We start from the raw sequence: 13896 nt of genomic DNA on the forward strand, positions 1-13896 counted from the left end.
AATCTGACAGTTAATGGCCTGCTGCAAGGAAGTCTCTCTGAATTATTAAACAGACTACGTCTATGTGCTGAATACAGCCCATATTCAGCTAACTTTGCTAAAGGCTGTCTGCAGTAACGACACACTCTGTAACCTCAAAGTGAATTGCCAAGTTAAACCGCTTTTGGCGGAATGTGCCGCCGGAAACAAACGGGTACATAACTGGACTCACGAACCTTTAAAATAATCATGAACGTTAAATTAGAACATGAAGACGAAGTGGACCAGTAAGCGGAACATCTTGTTATATCTTGCTTTAAGGAGACTTATAACTTTCCACTTTGATGTTGCTTTTGTCAGTTTGCTGCTTGTTGATTTATGCATAGGTCGTCCACATGTTCCATTCCGAAAAGCATTACAGTGGGAATCATTGAGTTAAAGTCAGGAACACCGGGTGCCGTCGCATCCCACACTCATACCCGTGGATCCCTTTGGATTGTGCAACTAAACTGGAACATTCGGAGGAAAACCACGCAGACACGAGAGAAAACACCATAGTCCTCAAAGACAGTGATGAAGGATGACGTTTGAACCCTGGATTACAGGACCATGGATCTCTGGCTGTGATACCACATGTAGCCCCACTGTGCAGCACTAACAAATAATAGACGAACTCATTGCAGAAGGTGTAAACAGTGCTTAGTTTCTAAAAGGTTTTCAAAAACTTTACTACCACCAGTTTTTTGTATCTGTAGTTGTGACATCACAACCATGATCAAAAACGGGCAGCATATGTAGCTTCATTACCTTACATTGACTTTATAAACTGAGGGGTGTATGACATCCACTAGTGATGTTCATATGTACAGTAAAGGGTTTGCCGTGATGTACTATATCCTTCCTTTCACTAAAGTGGTCCACAAAGTTGTAGTGGTCTGTGGATTTGTATTAAAAAAATGTCTGCTTTCTCTCCTCTCTTCCAAACAGGCTGCCCCGAGGTAACATCTGGCAAACGTTGCACTGAGTGCTCATATAAATTGTTGATGCACTGCGCATCCTTCCATTGTACAATCCTGCATGTGACGAGGACTTTGTCAGCCGTAATGTATTCTCCTCCACACTTCTGTTGAGACTGAAGATGTAGACTGAGACAAAGTAGATGGTAAATCCATCTAAAAGCTAAACATTAAGTGGGCTTTCATGGACCTCTGCAACACTGGCTGGTTCAGATGGATGCTGAAGCATGGGCGTGTAGGTGTGTGTGTGTGTGTATGCATGTTTTGGCAGCATGCCGCGTAAGAGCAGGTGTGAGGTGTAGAGAGCGCTGAAGCAGAAAGTGCTGGAACATTTCATCAGTGACGGGTCACAGAAAATTCCAAAATAACCACGGGAGCGGCTGCAGTTGCCACAGCAACAGCAGCGTCTCAACAGGTTTCCACACCCCCACCGTATCTATCAATCTTCTCATCTCATGGAGTGCTACATGTTTTAGAAGAGCAGGTAAACAATATCTTACATGTAGTTTACTTTGTATTTATACAGTAAATATGGGTCAATAAGTGATCTGAGCAGCCATGAACTGTCCAGAGGTATCCACACACCTGTTTGAATTAGTCTTTTTAGCTGTATTAAGTTAGTCCTGCAGTCACACAACTCCAGGGACCTGTAGGTTGTGGGTTCGATTCCCGCTCCGGGTGACTGTCTGTGAGGAGTTGGTGTGTTCTCCATGTGTCCGCGTGGGTTTCCTCCGGGTGCTCCGGTTTCCTCCCACAGTCCAAAAACACAAGTTGGTAGGAGGATTGGTGACTCCAAAGTGTCCGTAGGTGTGAGTGAATGTGTGTGTGTTGTGTTGCCCTGTGAAGGACTGGCGCCCCCTCCAGGGTGTATTCCCCGCCTTGTGCCCAATGATTCCAGGTAGGCTCTGGACCCACTGCGACCCTGAATTGGATAAGCGGTTACAGATAATGAATGAATGAATGAAAGTTGGTCCTGTTGTTCCTACAAGCATTCAATTGTGAAGATTCAGCTTTTATAATATTAGAAAAAGTAATCAATAGAATGGGATGCCGTGGAGCAGCATGCTCAATGCCAAGTGCTGGGTTCTGGAGCAGTGGAACTGCATTCTCTGGTGTGATGGAGCCCCATCCAATAATTTGGGATAAATCATTATTCAAACATTTAATATAGGCTTCCCAGAAGAGTAGGAGCTGTCATGGGATCAAAGAGTGGCTATGAATAGCTTTAATTGTATAAGTCATATCTACAAATATTTGGGACTCTAATGACTGTTCACTCCAGGAGCAGGATCCAGTGAAAGCAGGAAATGCCATACGTCAAGTGGTGAGGTTTGGGCCTGTGTGTGAAAATTATAAGAAAATTGGGTAGTGTGGCCCCTGAACAGAGACAGTGATATGTTGCCCTGAGCATCTGGTTTGGTTATGGCATGCTATATCAGTGCCATCACCAATGAGCTGCTGCCTTTGACTAACCTTCCCCTGAGCTTGTTTTCACTCTCCCACATTGGCCCTTTGGCCTGTAATATCGTTATGGAGGCTCAGCCCTGTACTCCATCTGCCACAGTATCCGGGTGCAGTGGTTTCTGTGCCCAGACAAGAGAGCATGGCTTACAAACAGAGGGAAGACAAGCTGGCCCAGTTTCATGTTTGATCTCTCCACTGACAGCTCCAGTAAACATGCCTGTAATGGCTTGCATGAGTATTTGAATGAGGTTTCAGTGGGATTTATGTCTGAATGCAGCACAGAGAAAGAAGACAACATCACAGTCACATTTACTACTAATAGTTATACCAGTACTACAAGTATGTGGCTCCATGCCATCTTAAATTGTTCTTAGTTTCAGCTGCACTTTATTTTAACCAGGAATGTTAACAATTAGGCTAGATTCTTGAAACAAACTCTCACCTTTTGCTTCCAGGACAGGAAGCCTGGCTGTGTTACATGGTTACAATGAGACAATGAGGAAAAGAAGGCTGTTTGGAAAATTAGGTGAAAAGAACCAAGAATCATACTGTGGACGTGTGTGTGCGGGTAAAAGATATATATATATATATATATATATATATATATATATATATATATATATATATATATATATATATATATAAATAAGAGTGACCGGATGTCCTCTTTTACCCGGACATGTCCTCTTTTTTAGACTTAAAAAAATTTCAATGGCGGAATTTCACAGACGTCCGGGATTTTGTTTTTCTAGAGCTTACATAGAACTTCGAGAAGTTTCCTTCACAAACTAGTCCCGCCCTCCCCTACTCCGGTTGGTTCGCTTGCGTGAGAAGAGGGCGTGGTGAAGTAGCCTAAAATCTTCTGATTGGACGGTCTGACTGTAGAGCTACCGTTATTGGTCGATAACCTTCTCTGTAAACATTTAATTGGTCAGTCTGCACGTCAGTAGTTCTTGTTTACGTCAGGCAAAGCTCATGTACCTACCCTCGTCTCGAGCAGCTATGCCGAAACGTAAATGAAAGTTCTCGGATGAATTAAAAAAGAATTCCCATGTTTTTCCATGTATAGCAAATAAAGGTGTAAAGGACCTAAAAGCACACATAAGTAGAGAGGGGCGGGAGCTCATCATCATATACACTCCTGCAATGCAGCACAACCCATGTTACAAAATGTTTTGTTCAGTAACATATTTCCACCAAAGGCCAATTCCTAAAATATTGACAGAATTTCATAGTACAGCTTTTAACAAAGATATATAGAAAATAATGCCCTTAACAACAATAAAAGGTATACCACCAAAATATAAGATAAAGACTGAAAGCTTTAAAGAAGAGTAAATAAAAAAAAATCAAAACTCCATATCTACTTCCTTTAGTTTATTTTTGTTGCAGCATTAAATATACGTCGAGTCGTCTGTGTACGTTTCTGTACAAGTACCTTGTATTTCTTGACAGGAAATGTAATGACGGTGGTCTATTTTGCACAGTACAAATCTGGTGATTCACAAAGTATGCAAGTAAAAAAAAAACACTTGAAAGAGTGAATAAACAAGCCTTGAACTATTTTTAAACTGTGAGTGACGGATTTGTGTCTCTACACAAAACTGAAAACAGCCCCTCCACTTCTCTCATCCTCACAGAGAAGACAAGGTTTGGGGTTCGGCACAAATGGATTCATCCTCCCTACCGAGTGAAATACTCGGTTCAGGAAACCAAGAACTGTACACCATTTTATCAACTTTTAGTCTATGGACGTATCTAAACTGACTTCATGTTGAACATATTTGGCCCTATTTTACTGTGGTTGTTGCTATTGTGCGAACTATAGTGATTAATGACCGTACACGAAAGGGTTCAGGCTTTTTAAGGTGAATTTGAACGCGACCGTTAACGCGTCACTCGTTGTCTGGGTAACGGGCTAGCGTACCTCACTCGCTTTAGCAGAAGGGTAAGTTATATAACGGCTAGCTAGTGAAGAAAAAATGGTGTCATTTAGGCTATATTCTGCAGAGCCCTGGTGACATCACTTAAAAATAAATTCACTGAAGCATGGGAACAAATTACATATTAGTCTACATGTTTGATATGCTTTGTTTTCTTGTGGTAAGCTACTATCTATCTAACATGTTTATTAACAACTGACGTTCCAAGCCTTGTTGTAACTAATATGATTAATTCTCAGTACTACAGCCACAAATAACGTTTTATAAAATATTGTACACCTTAACTATGTATTTTCTGACTAAAATTATAAGAAATGTTGAACCTGAAGAAGGAGACTTTTTTTTCTTCACGTCCCAATAACAACCAAAAAATTAAATGCTCTGATGACAGAAATAATATAAAAAAAAACCCATAATTTTCACAAGACTGTAAAAACTTAATTCAATCATTTCACTCAGACCAAGGTTGGGGAGAGATGTAGAAACGAAACACGGATTAAAGCCACAATAGGTAGTTTTTTTGTTATTTTTTTTACTATAAAATTACAGTTTCAAAATCATTGTGAGCACAGAGCCTCTGTGTTTGCCACTTCATGCAGAAACAGCACTTTGTAACTTTTGGAGGAGGGTAGGAACGGCCTACACCAGCTTTAATATTGTGTAAATTAATCTAGAATATGAGTCTAAAAATTATTAAGTGAACTTCACTTCCAGAAAGCTGTTAAGCCAACCATCTTTGATAATGCGCTTTGATTTGCTGTGTGCCTCTTTCATTGTCAAGCAATCATTTTGTGTCCTTAAGCTTAGCTCTCCCTGATTAAACCATGAAGTCTCCAGAGAACTTGATCCTGAGTTCATTTGCTCCAATTAGTCTCAGCTGTAAAGCATACCGTTTAATTGTAATGTGTGTTTTTATCAGGTGTCTAGCCAGTGATGAACTTCATTTGTCCTTTCAGCAGGCCCCTGTTTTTCCATGGCAACTCGTATCGACCAGCTCGCCCGGCCTAAACCAGATCTGCTCAAATTCCCAGACAGGTGGGCTTCCCCAAGCCACTGTGACACAGAGAGCATTATAAACTACAACGTGCCTATTTAGATATACTCACAATTGTGGTTAGTCCAAATTAAATCATTTTTATTGAATAAAAAAAACGTACTTCTTTGAAATACATTTTAAAATCACAGAGTATCAAAAAAGTTGACTTTTCATCTAAGGAATATTAATGCTTTAGTTTTATATTCCAACTGAATGGAGGTTGATTTTGTATTAGAGGAAATAACCGAGCAGGGTTTTGCCAAGACAACCTCGAAGTGTATATTTTGATAATAACCTTTGAACCTAATTAACACAAAGTAAAACAATAAATATGGCTTGTGTAAAAGTTACAGCACATTTTATATTTCATGTTCTTTTTTCCAAAGCAGTAATGTCAGCAAATGAACAGATGTTGTGCACTAACAATTACAGAAAAACATTAAAATGACAATGTGTATTAATGTTCATGTCAGATAGCTTTAATCTACAGCAGTGTATGTAATTTGACTACGGTGCCCAAACGTTTCCATACTACTGTATGTGTTCATAATAAATCTGCCCTCAGGTGGAACTTTATGTGGTTTTCCCACTGTATTTGCAGACGCTCTGTGTACTGGTTGGATGAGCTTCCAGCAAAATCAACACACATCACCACTGCCTTTGGTAACATAAAGCTACAACAAAACTATTCACAGAGCTACTTGTGAATAAACTACCCTAAGAATTCCTCTTGAGACGCAAGTGTGTTGTGATTAATTGATTTCAGTTGAAATAATTAAATTGAATGAATCTGGGGTGGTGCAGCAGGTAGGTGTCGCAGTCACACAGCTCCAGGGACCTGGAGGTTGTGGGTTCGATTCCCGCTCCGGGTGACTGTCTGTGAGGAGTGTGGTGTGTTCTCTCTGTGTCTGCGTGGGTTTCCTCCTGGTGACTGTCTCTGAGGAGTGTGGTGTGTTCTCCCTGTGTCTGTGTGGGTTTCCTCCTGGTGACTGTCTGTGAGGAGTGTGGTGTGTTCTCCCTGTGTCTGTGTGGGTTTCCAACGGGGGACTTTCTGTGAGGAGTGTGGTGTGTTCTCCTTTTGTCTGTGTGAATTTCCTCCGGGTGACTGTCTGTGAGGAGTGTGGTGTGTTCTCTCTGTGTCTGCGTGGGTTTCCTCCGGGTGGCTGTCTGTGAGGAGTGTGGTGTGTTCTCCCTGTGTCCGCATGGGTTTCCTTCGGGTGCTCCGGTTTCCTCCCACAGTCCAAAAACACGTTGGTAGGTGGATTGGCGACTCAAAAGTGTCCGTGGGTGTGAGTGTGTGTGTGTGTCTGTGTCGCCCTGTGAAGGACTGGCGCCCCCTCCAGGGTGTATTCCCGCCTTGCGCCCAATGATTCCAGGTAGGCTCTGGACCCACCACGACCCTGAACTGGATAAGCGCTTACAGCTTTGAATCTGCATCTGTTTCAACAAAACATGTTTTAATGGTGTTGTATGACTTTTTACAGATTTGACTCCCCGCTGGTCCAGGCTTGCAGAGAGTAAAAAGTTTTTCCCTCATTTTGAGGACCACAGGTGTTTGTCCTATAATCATAGTGTTCATATATTCAAAAAAATGTACACACACATATATATATATATATATATATATATATACAGTACTGAGCAAAAGTCAGATCAGTGTTCTGTTTATTTAATTTCCAGACCAAACAGTGATATTTCTGATGAGATTTGATGTAACATTTCAGCGGCATAAGGAACTTAACAAGCAGCAGTTTAAAGACTGAATATTGACTTCCTGGTTTTATGGATTTGAAAAAAAAACAAAAAAAAAACAAAAACAAAAAAAAAAACGTAATGGCTGCTTTGAGTTGATATGAATTAATAAAATATGAAGGGTCTTATTTACACTAGCATACAATTTACCATTGTTTCTATTATTCACTCTCTCTTCCCAACTCTCCATCTCTCTCATGTATTCATTCTCTCTGGCCTTACTCTCTGTCTGTTATATATTCACGCTCATTTTTCTCTCAATCCACTTTCTCTGTTGTCTGTCTCACTCTCATACATTCACTCTGTTCTTTCTGTTTCGTATATTCTCTCTCTCTCTCTCTCTCTCTCTCTCTCTCTCTCTCTCTCTCTCTCTCTCTCTCTCTCTCTCTCTCTCTCTCTCCCTCTCTCTCTCTCTCTCTCTCTCTCTCTCCCTCTCTAGGAAATCTCCTGAGTGGAAGGTGAGTGGAGCAGCACTAAAAGCTCAACCCTCTGACAGAGTGTGTGTTCTGGCCATTCCCCGTGGACCCGCTGTTGGCTGGCAGCCTGACCGCCCTCTGCTGCCCACTGTGAGTAAATCTATGATGAAAATAAGTTAACATGTCCTCTACAGGGAACACACTTTAATATGACATCTTTCTGTGCGTTTTATAAGAGATAATGAAATACACACCAAATATATCACTGTTTAATTTCAATTACAAGGTTGTGAAGAAGTTAGAATAGGGATTACTACATATATGTGGAAAGATCACCGTAAACCCATATACCACATAAATCCACTTAAACATGGGAATATTAATAAGTACTTACAATCACATTCCTGTCATTGATTTAACCTCTAAACACTCATCTCTGTTCATCAAAATGGCACGTTTAGATGGTTTTCTGATGCCTCCACATTCCCCTAATGCCTGAAAAGGAGCTTTGACTTTGATGTAGCTCTAAACCTTTGGTAAACCATGCATCGCACCAAACAAATCATTTAAGGAAAAGCTTCTTATTCATTATAAACAAAGCATCTTTTCGTAAGGTCAGTCTCTGAGTTGCTCGGTGCTACACTGTGAAGGGCAGCGTTTATAATGCAAATTGTCCATGATTACAGTGCTCTGAGCAGATGTTTGTTACCACCTGCTTTAACCACACCTGAGCTGATGAAAGGAGGCCTTGATGTGAGCTGCTTTACTGAGTTACATGTGGTAGACCGGTGTTGACATTAACCAGTGCAGTGCTGTGAAGGCTCCAGGCTGAAAAATTACGAAGACAACAAAATGGAACCGAGTGGTCTATATGTCCATGTTCAACCCTCTCATACTCTCTGAGTTTCTGCTGCAGAACAAGTAGAGAACTGTTTAACCTCTAAGCTGCTGGCTGCTTTAAGGGAACCATTCTGGAGAACTGCTGTTCTCACAGAAAAACAAACTCCCCTGAGGCTTTGTTTTGATTCAGAAGCCGTTTAAGAGAGAGTGGTATGTTTGAGTAAGAAACCAATTGCACCTTGTGTATATTTGAAGTTTAATTTTCCTGGAAGATTTTTTTCATTGTTTGAATTACCAGAGACACTCATTTGTAACTCGAGCAGCTGGATTCATTCATTGTCTGGTCACGGTGGGACCGGAGCCTACCCGGAATCACTGGGCCCAAGGCTAGAACACACACAGTAGGGGGGGTGCCAGTCCTTTGCAGTGCGACATACACTCACACATTCACTCACACTTATGGACATTTTTAAGTGGCCAATACACCTACAAATGTGTTTTTGGACTGTGGGAGGAAAGTGGAGCACCTAGAGGAATCCCACACGGACACAGGGAGAACAGACTAAGCTCCTCACAGACAGTCACCCTGGGCTTGAAGCTCACAACCCCAGGACCCTGGAGCTGTGTGAGAGTGACACCACCTGCTGCCGCCCCTACGTAGTACATCTGAAACAGCAAAAATAAATACATAATATTACCCACCTATGGAGCGGGAATAGAGCGACATCCTCAACCCATTTCATGGTCTTTCCACAATCCGAGCACCTCCAGTTGCCCTTACTCAGTCACTCAGGAGTGAACACCTGAGCTATTGTGGGCCGATCCACTTAGTTTCTTTCCCAATTACTGAGCCATTTCTGTGTACAATCACTGGACCATTTTCTAGAGTGCAGACAGACTGGAGAGCTAGCAGATGGTGAGGAAACTTATTCAAAATGTATTCGATTAAACAAAGCATCCTGACCATCGTATTAAACAAGGGACTAAGCTCAGTGTTCCAGGAGAACATTAACTTCCTAATTCTATTATATTATTTTGTGTTGAATAATGATAAGAAGGTGGTCAAGTCTATGCACTGATAGATAATGAGACCAGGTCTATTAAACACAGGCTTGGATGGCTAATGCACCACTGTGGACAAAACTCACCTCACTATTGCATTGCACTCTTGCACATAAAGGCTCTTCACACCTAGTATTTCTTTTTATTTGTCTTTGTGTCTCATAATTTCTTCAAATTTCCCTGTCCCTGTCTTCACCCCTATTGTTTACCCTGTTCTCCCTCTCCTACAGTCACTTTATCCCCTTCTTCCTCTTTACTTTTACCATTTGCCTTCCTTTCTTCCTCTCACATATTTTGTCTTTCTCCTTCTCCTCTTTCTCTTCCTGACTGTTCATTTCTGCCAATTCTATTCATATTTACCTTGAAAATTGTTACGTTTATTATAAAAACGAAATGAAAAAAAAAAACATGACATATGCATATAATATGTGTCATTTACCAAATATATAAGTAATATTTTTTTTCTTTCTCTCTCTCTCTCTCAGTTAGGTATGGCATTGAGATCACCTGAGGCAAGTGCCCGGATCTGCCAGCTGGCACAACCAAAAAAGACGCATGTACTGTTGACTGAAAAATCACTGTCTGCTGCACCTTTACTTAAACCTTCTGTTCGCACCCACTTCTTGGCCAGTAAGTTACTGCCCTCATCCTCTCATCTTAATGGCCATCTTTTATAGAACATGTAGTACATGAGTATTGTTCTGTCACATATTGTGTTTACTCTACTCTGACCTGGTTGTATGTATTAATTTACTTCAGTTTATTTTAGGGCTGGACAATAATTCAGTATCATTATTTATCACAATGTATAATGTTTCAGTAACAATGATATGATTTTCAGTATTATTTACAACATCTGTCACTGACTGACGGTCATTACAGGCCACTGTCATCACTTCATTCATTCATTCTTACATAGTCTGTAACCGCGGTGGGTCAAGAGCCTACTCGGAATCATTGAGCGCAAGGCAGGAACACACCCTGGAGGGTGCGCCAGTCCTTCACTGGGCAACACACACACATGAACGCACACACACAGACACTTTTGAGTCGCCAATCCACCTACCAATGTGTGTTTTTGGACCGTGGGAGGAAACTGAAGCACCCGGAGGGAACCCACGCAGACCCTGGGAGAACACACCACACTCCTCACAGACAGTCACCCGGAGGAAACCCACACAGACACAGGGAGAACACACCACACTCCTCACAGACAGTCACCCGGAGGAAACCCACGCAGACACAGGGAGAACACACCACACTCCTCACAGTCACCCACCCAGAGGAAACCCATGCAGACACAGGGAGAACACATCACACTCCTCACAGACAGTCACCCGGAGGAAACCCACACAGATATTTCTTGTTTGTTCTTGGAAGTTTTAAGTTTATTTTATACTGTTCTTATTAATATCGGAATTATATCGCATCTACCAAAATCAAGAAATATATTGTGATATCATTTTTGCTCATATCACCCAGCCCTTGTTTATTTACATTGGTGTTATACTCTGCCACAGGTCTGATTGAATGTTTTGCATACTGTATTTGTTCAGTCATGCTAATGCATGTGATGTGAGCAAGGATTCAAATGCTCCTTTGGTTTATTCAGTTGTGTGTTCTTCTTAAATGTTTTACTGCAGTAGAGCAATCTGAGGTTTGCCTGCATTACTACAGCTGTGTTAATGACATTTGTATCCCATTTCCTATCCATCCTCCTTTCTCCACTCCTTTCCTAGCCCCTAAACAGGAGCACCCCCAGTATTCTCCGGATAGGCCTGTGTCATGTCCTGTGGTGAGGTCTGCTCTGGAGGCAGTAGCCAGCGAGAGGCTGCAGGTCCTAGCTACTCCAAGGCTCCGCAAGCCTCTGTTTGATGGGTTTGACCCGTATAGAGTGAGTTCAGCTGCCCTTGCTGCTATTGCATCCCCCAGGCTTCAGGAGCTGTCCCTGCCCCCAGCACGCAGGTGCAGGACCAAATGAACAGACATAATTAAAAGCCTGATTCTAATATCAAATTATATATATATATATGTGTGTATATAAAACATGCAACACCCACTTCACTTGGACACTTCCACATATAACAGTTCATGCTCGTGCTAAAATGTTGTAACCATTAAATAACAGTGTCTTGTTATAATTCTGCATAAAATCAGGCGATGTTTAGCTGAAATTCTAGGGAAGTGAAAGTGTATCCACACAAATGTTTGTCAAACAGGACAGTGCAGGGGAAATTAGTATTAGATTGATATTCTTTGAATAGGAATTGAGATCAGGAGGGTTTATACTTTACGTTGTGTGTTCTCTGGATATAGTAGCATTAAGTCATTCTGTAAAAAGGACACAACATGTGGGCTGTGTTTCTCTGGTGTGTTGATGATTACAGAGAAGATCAATTGATAATATGTAGTCATTCTAAGATGAGAATTATGGAATGAGCATTTTTATAGACTGTCTGTGAGGAGTGTGGTGTGTTCTCCCTGTGTTTGCGTGGGTTTCCTCTGGGTGACTGTCTGTGAGGAGTGTGGTGTGTTCTCCCTGTGTCCGTGTGGGTTTCCTCCGGGTGCTCTGCTTTCCTTCCACAGTCCAAAAAAACACATTGGTAGGTGGATTGGCGACTCAAAAGTGTCCGTAGGTGTGAGTGTTGCCCTGTGAAGGACTGGCGCCCCCTCCAGGGTGTATTCCTGCCTTGCGCCCAATGATTCCAGGTAGGCTCTGGACCCACCGTGACCCTGAACTGGATAAGGGTTACAGATAATGGATGGATGGACCTAAAATTAGGTCATTTCCTAAACTTTTATGAGGTCACCTATTCATCTCTCAATCCTGTGTTAATTTTTGCTGAAATCAGACCAGTGCTGAACGGACATGTGTTGTCAGGACTTGTCTAGTCACCTACCACGACAAGTTCCCAAGCACATTGATATTTCACCGCCTGTACTCAAGGCTATCAAGACAAATCAATAGAAGAAATATGATATGTTGTGAGCTGAAGCACACATTTACCACAGGTGCAACATTTCCAATGTCTAAACTCTAACAAAGCCACAATACAATGGCAAGCCATTGACATTCAGGTAAATGTGTAACAAACAACACCTGTGTATGTTCAAAGAATGCACATCTGTGAAAACAAAACCACCATATGTGACATCAGACAAGATGTTCTTAACAGTCGCAGGACAAGGTCAAGTGCTTTTTTAAGATAAGCACGCCAGATTTGTCCGTGACACCTGTTAAAATTTTAGTAAAATATTTTTCAATACAATCACATTACAAACATCACAGCGAATATGAATATTAAATGTAATTATAAATATATCAAGAATCTAAAGAATAGCAAATAGGGGCTCTGTCGTTGCTACTCTGTGATCAGCACTGCAGAAATTGCCCTATGTATCTTTGTAGGAGGGTAGTTGGTAGTGCTGCATCATTTGATAGTGTTTAATGTTTTAATGTATGCATGATCCTTTGGCCTTGGGTCTTTAAACCACAAATCAAAATGTATTATCTTGGTGATTTAATATTTAAATACTAACTCAGCCTGTAGCCAGAGTAATTCTCTATTGCTTAATGAGCATATAGTGCTATGTTTAATGAACCAGTGTTCATGAGATGTATGGGAATTGGAACATAATGAGGAACGAGCTGCCTTAAAACCTCCACTATATCAGTCAGACCACTTAAACTCTGATTATGATGTAATTAAAAAATATTATTTGCTACCGCATGTGCAGGAGTCTTCAGCACTTAGCGTGAGCTCAGCCTTCCGTACTGCGATATCTGCTCATGAAACCAACCCCCTAAGCTTTCACTTTGTCCTACAACATAGATTCAATCTAGCAGATAAAAATAATCTAGTTTCTACTGAACCAAAATTTGTTGGCTAATTGAGTAACTATTCAAGTAAAGGGTCTGTGATACTAATGCTAAATAGCAAATATTCCTCTGAAAGAAAGGGTATTGATAGGTATTTACTCAAACATTGCTGCCTTTCTGCCAACTGTACATTCATTCATTCCTACGGACACTTTTGAGTCGCCAATCCACCTACCAACGTGAGTTTTTGGACTGTGGGAGGAAACGGGAGAACCCGGAGGAAACCCACGCAGACACAGGGAGAACACACCACACTCCTCACAGACAGTCACCTGGAGGACACCCATGCGGACACAGAGTGAACACACCACACTCCTCACAGACAGTCACCTGGAGGACACCCATGCGGACACAGAGTGAACAAACCACACTCCTCACAGACAGTCACCCGGAGGAAACCCACGCAGACACAGGGAGAACACACCACACTCCTCACAGACAGTCACCCGGAGGACACCCACACAGACACAGAGAGAACACACCACACTCCTCACAGACAGTCACCCGG

At 41.7% G+C, this 13896-nt stretch overlaps 1 protein-coding gene and 1 long non-coding RNA gene across 5 annotated transcripts; both read left to right on the forward strand.

The window, feature by feature from the left end:
* The first annotated feature begins 4288 nt into the window (after positions 1 to 4288).
* Positions 4289 to 6966, forward strand: LOC136676111 (uncharacterized). Of its 4 annotated transcripts, none has more exons than XR_010796238.1 (4): positions 4289 to 4407; positions 5359 to 5515; positions 6040 to 6101; positions 6923 to 6956. It is a non-coding gene; the product is annotated as an uncharacterized lncRNA (long non-coding RNA). The 4 variants fall into 4 exon arrangements; XR_010796239.1 differs by having other exon boundaries at positions 4374 to 4407; positions 5322 to 5515; XR_010796240.1 differs by lacking the exon at positions 4289 to 4407 and adding an exon at positions 4425 to 4562 and having other exon boundaries at positions 5359 to 5437; positions 6923 to 6966.
* A 746-nt stretch (positions 6967 to 7712) lies between these two features.
* Positions 7713 to 11582, forward strand: LOC136676110 (sperm microtubule associated protein 2-like). Its single transcript, XM_066652971.1, has 3 exons — positions 7713 to 7756; positions 9994 to 10138; positions 11248 to 11582. The coding sequence occupies exons 2-3, from the start codon at positions 10000 to 10002 to the stop codon at positions 11487 to 11489; spliced, it is 381 nt and encodes a 126-aa protein (XP_066509068.1). The 5' UTR covers positions 7713 to 7756; positions 9994 to 9999; the 3' UTR covers positions 11490 to 11582.
* Positions 11583 to 13896: the final 2314 nt, after the last annotated feature.

This window comes from Hoplias malabaricus, chromosome X1 (assembly GCF_029633855.1).
Source record: "Hoplias malabaricus isolate fHopMal1 chromosome X1, fHopMal1.hap1, whole genome shotgun sequence".
NCBI classification, from domain to species: Eukaryota; Metazoa; Chordata; class Actinopteri; order Characiformes; family Erythrinidae; genus Hoplias; species Hoplias malabaricus.

Excerpts from the sequence above, each read along its gene's own strand:
- LOC136676110 (XM_066652971.1), top strand. The coding sequence starts at position 10,000 with ATGGCATTGAGATCACCTGAGGCAAGTGCCCGGATCTGCCAGCTGGCA. Across the intron at positions 10,139-11,247 it reads TCGCACCCACTTCTTGGCCA|CCCCTAAACAGGAGCACCCC; the intron begins GTAAGTTACTGC and ends CTCCTTTCCTAG.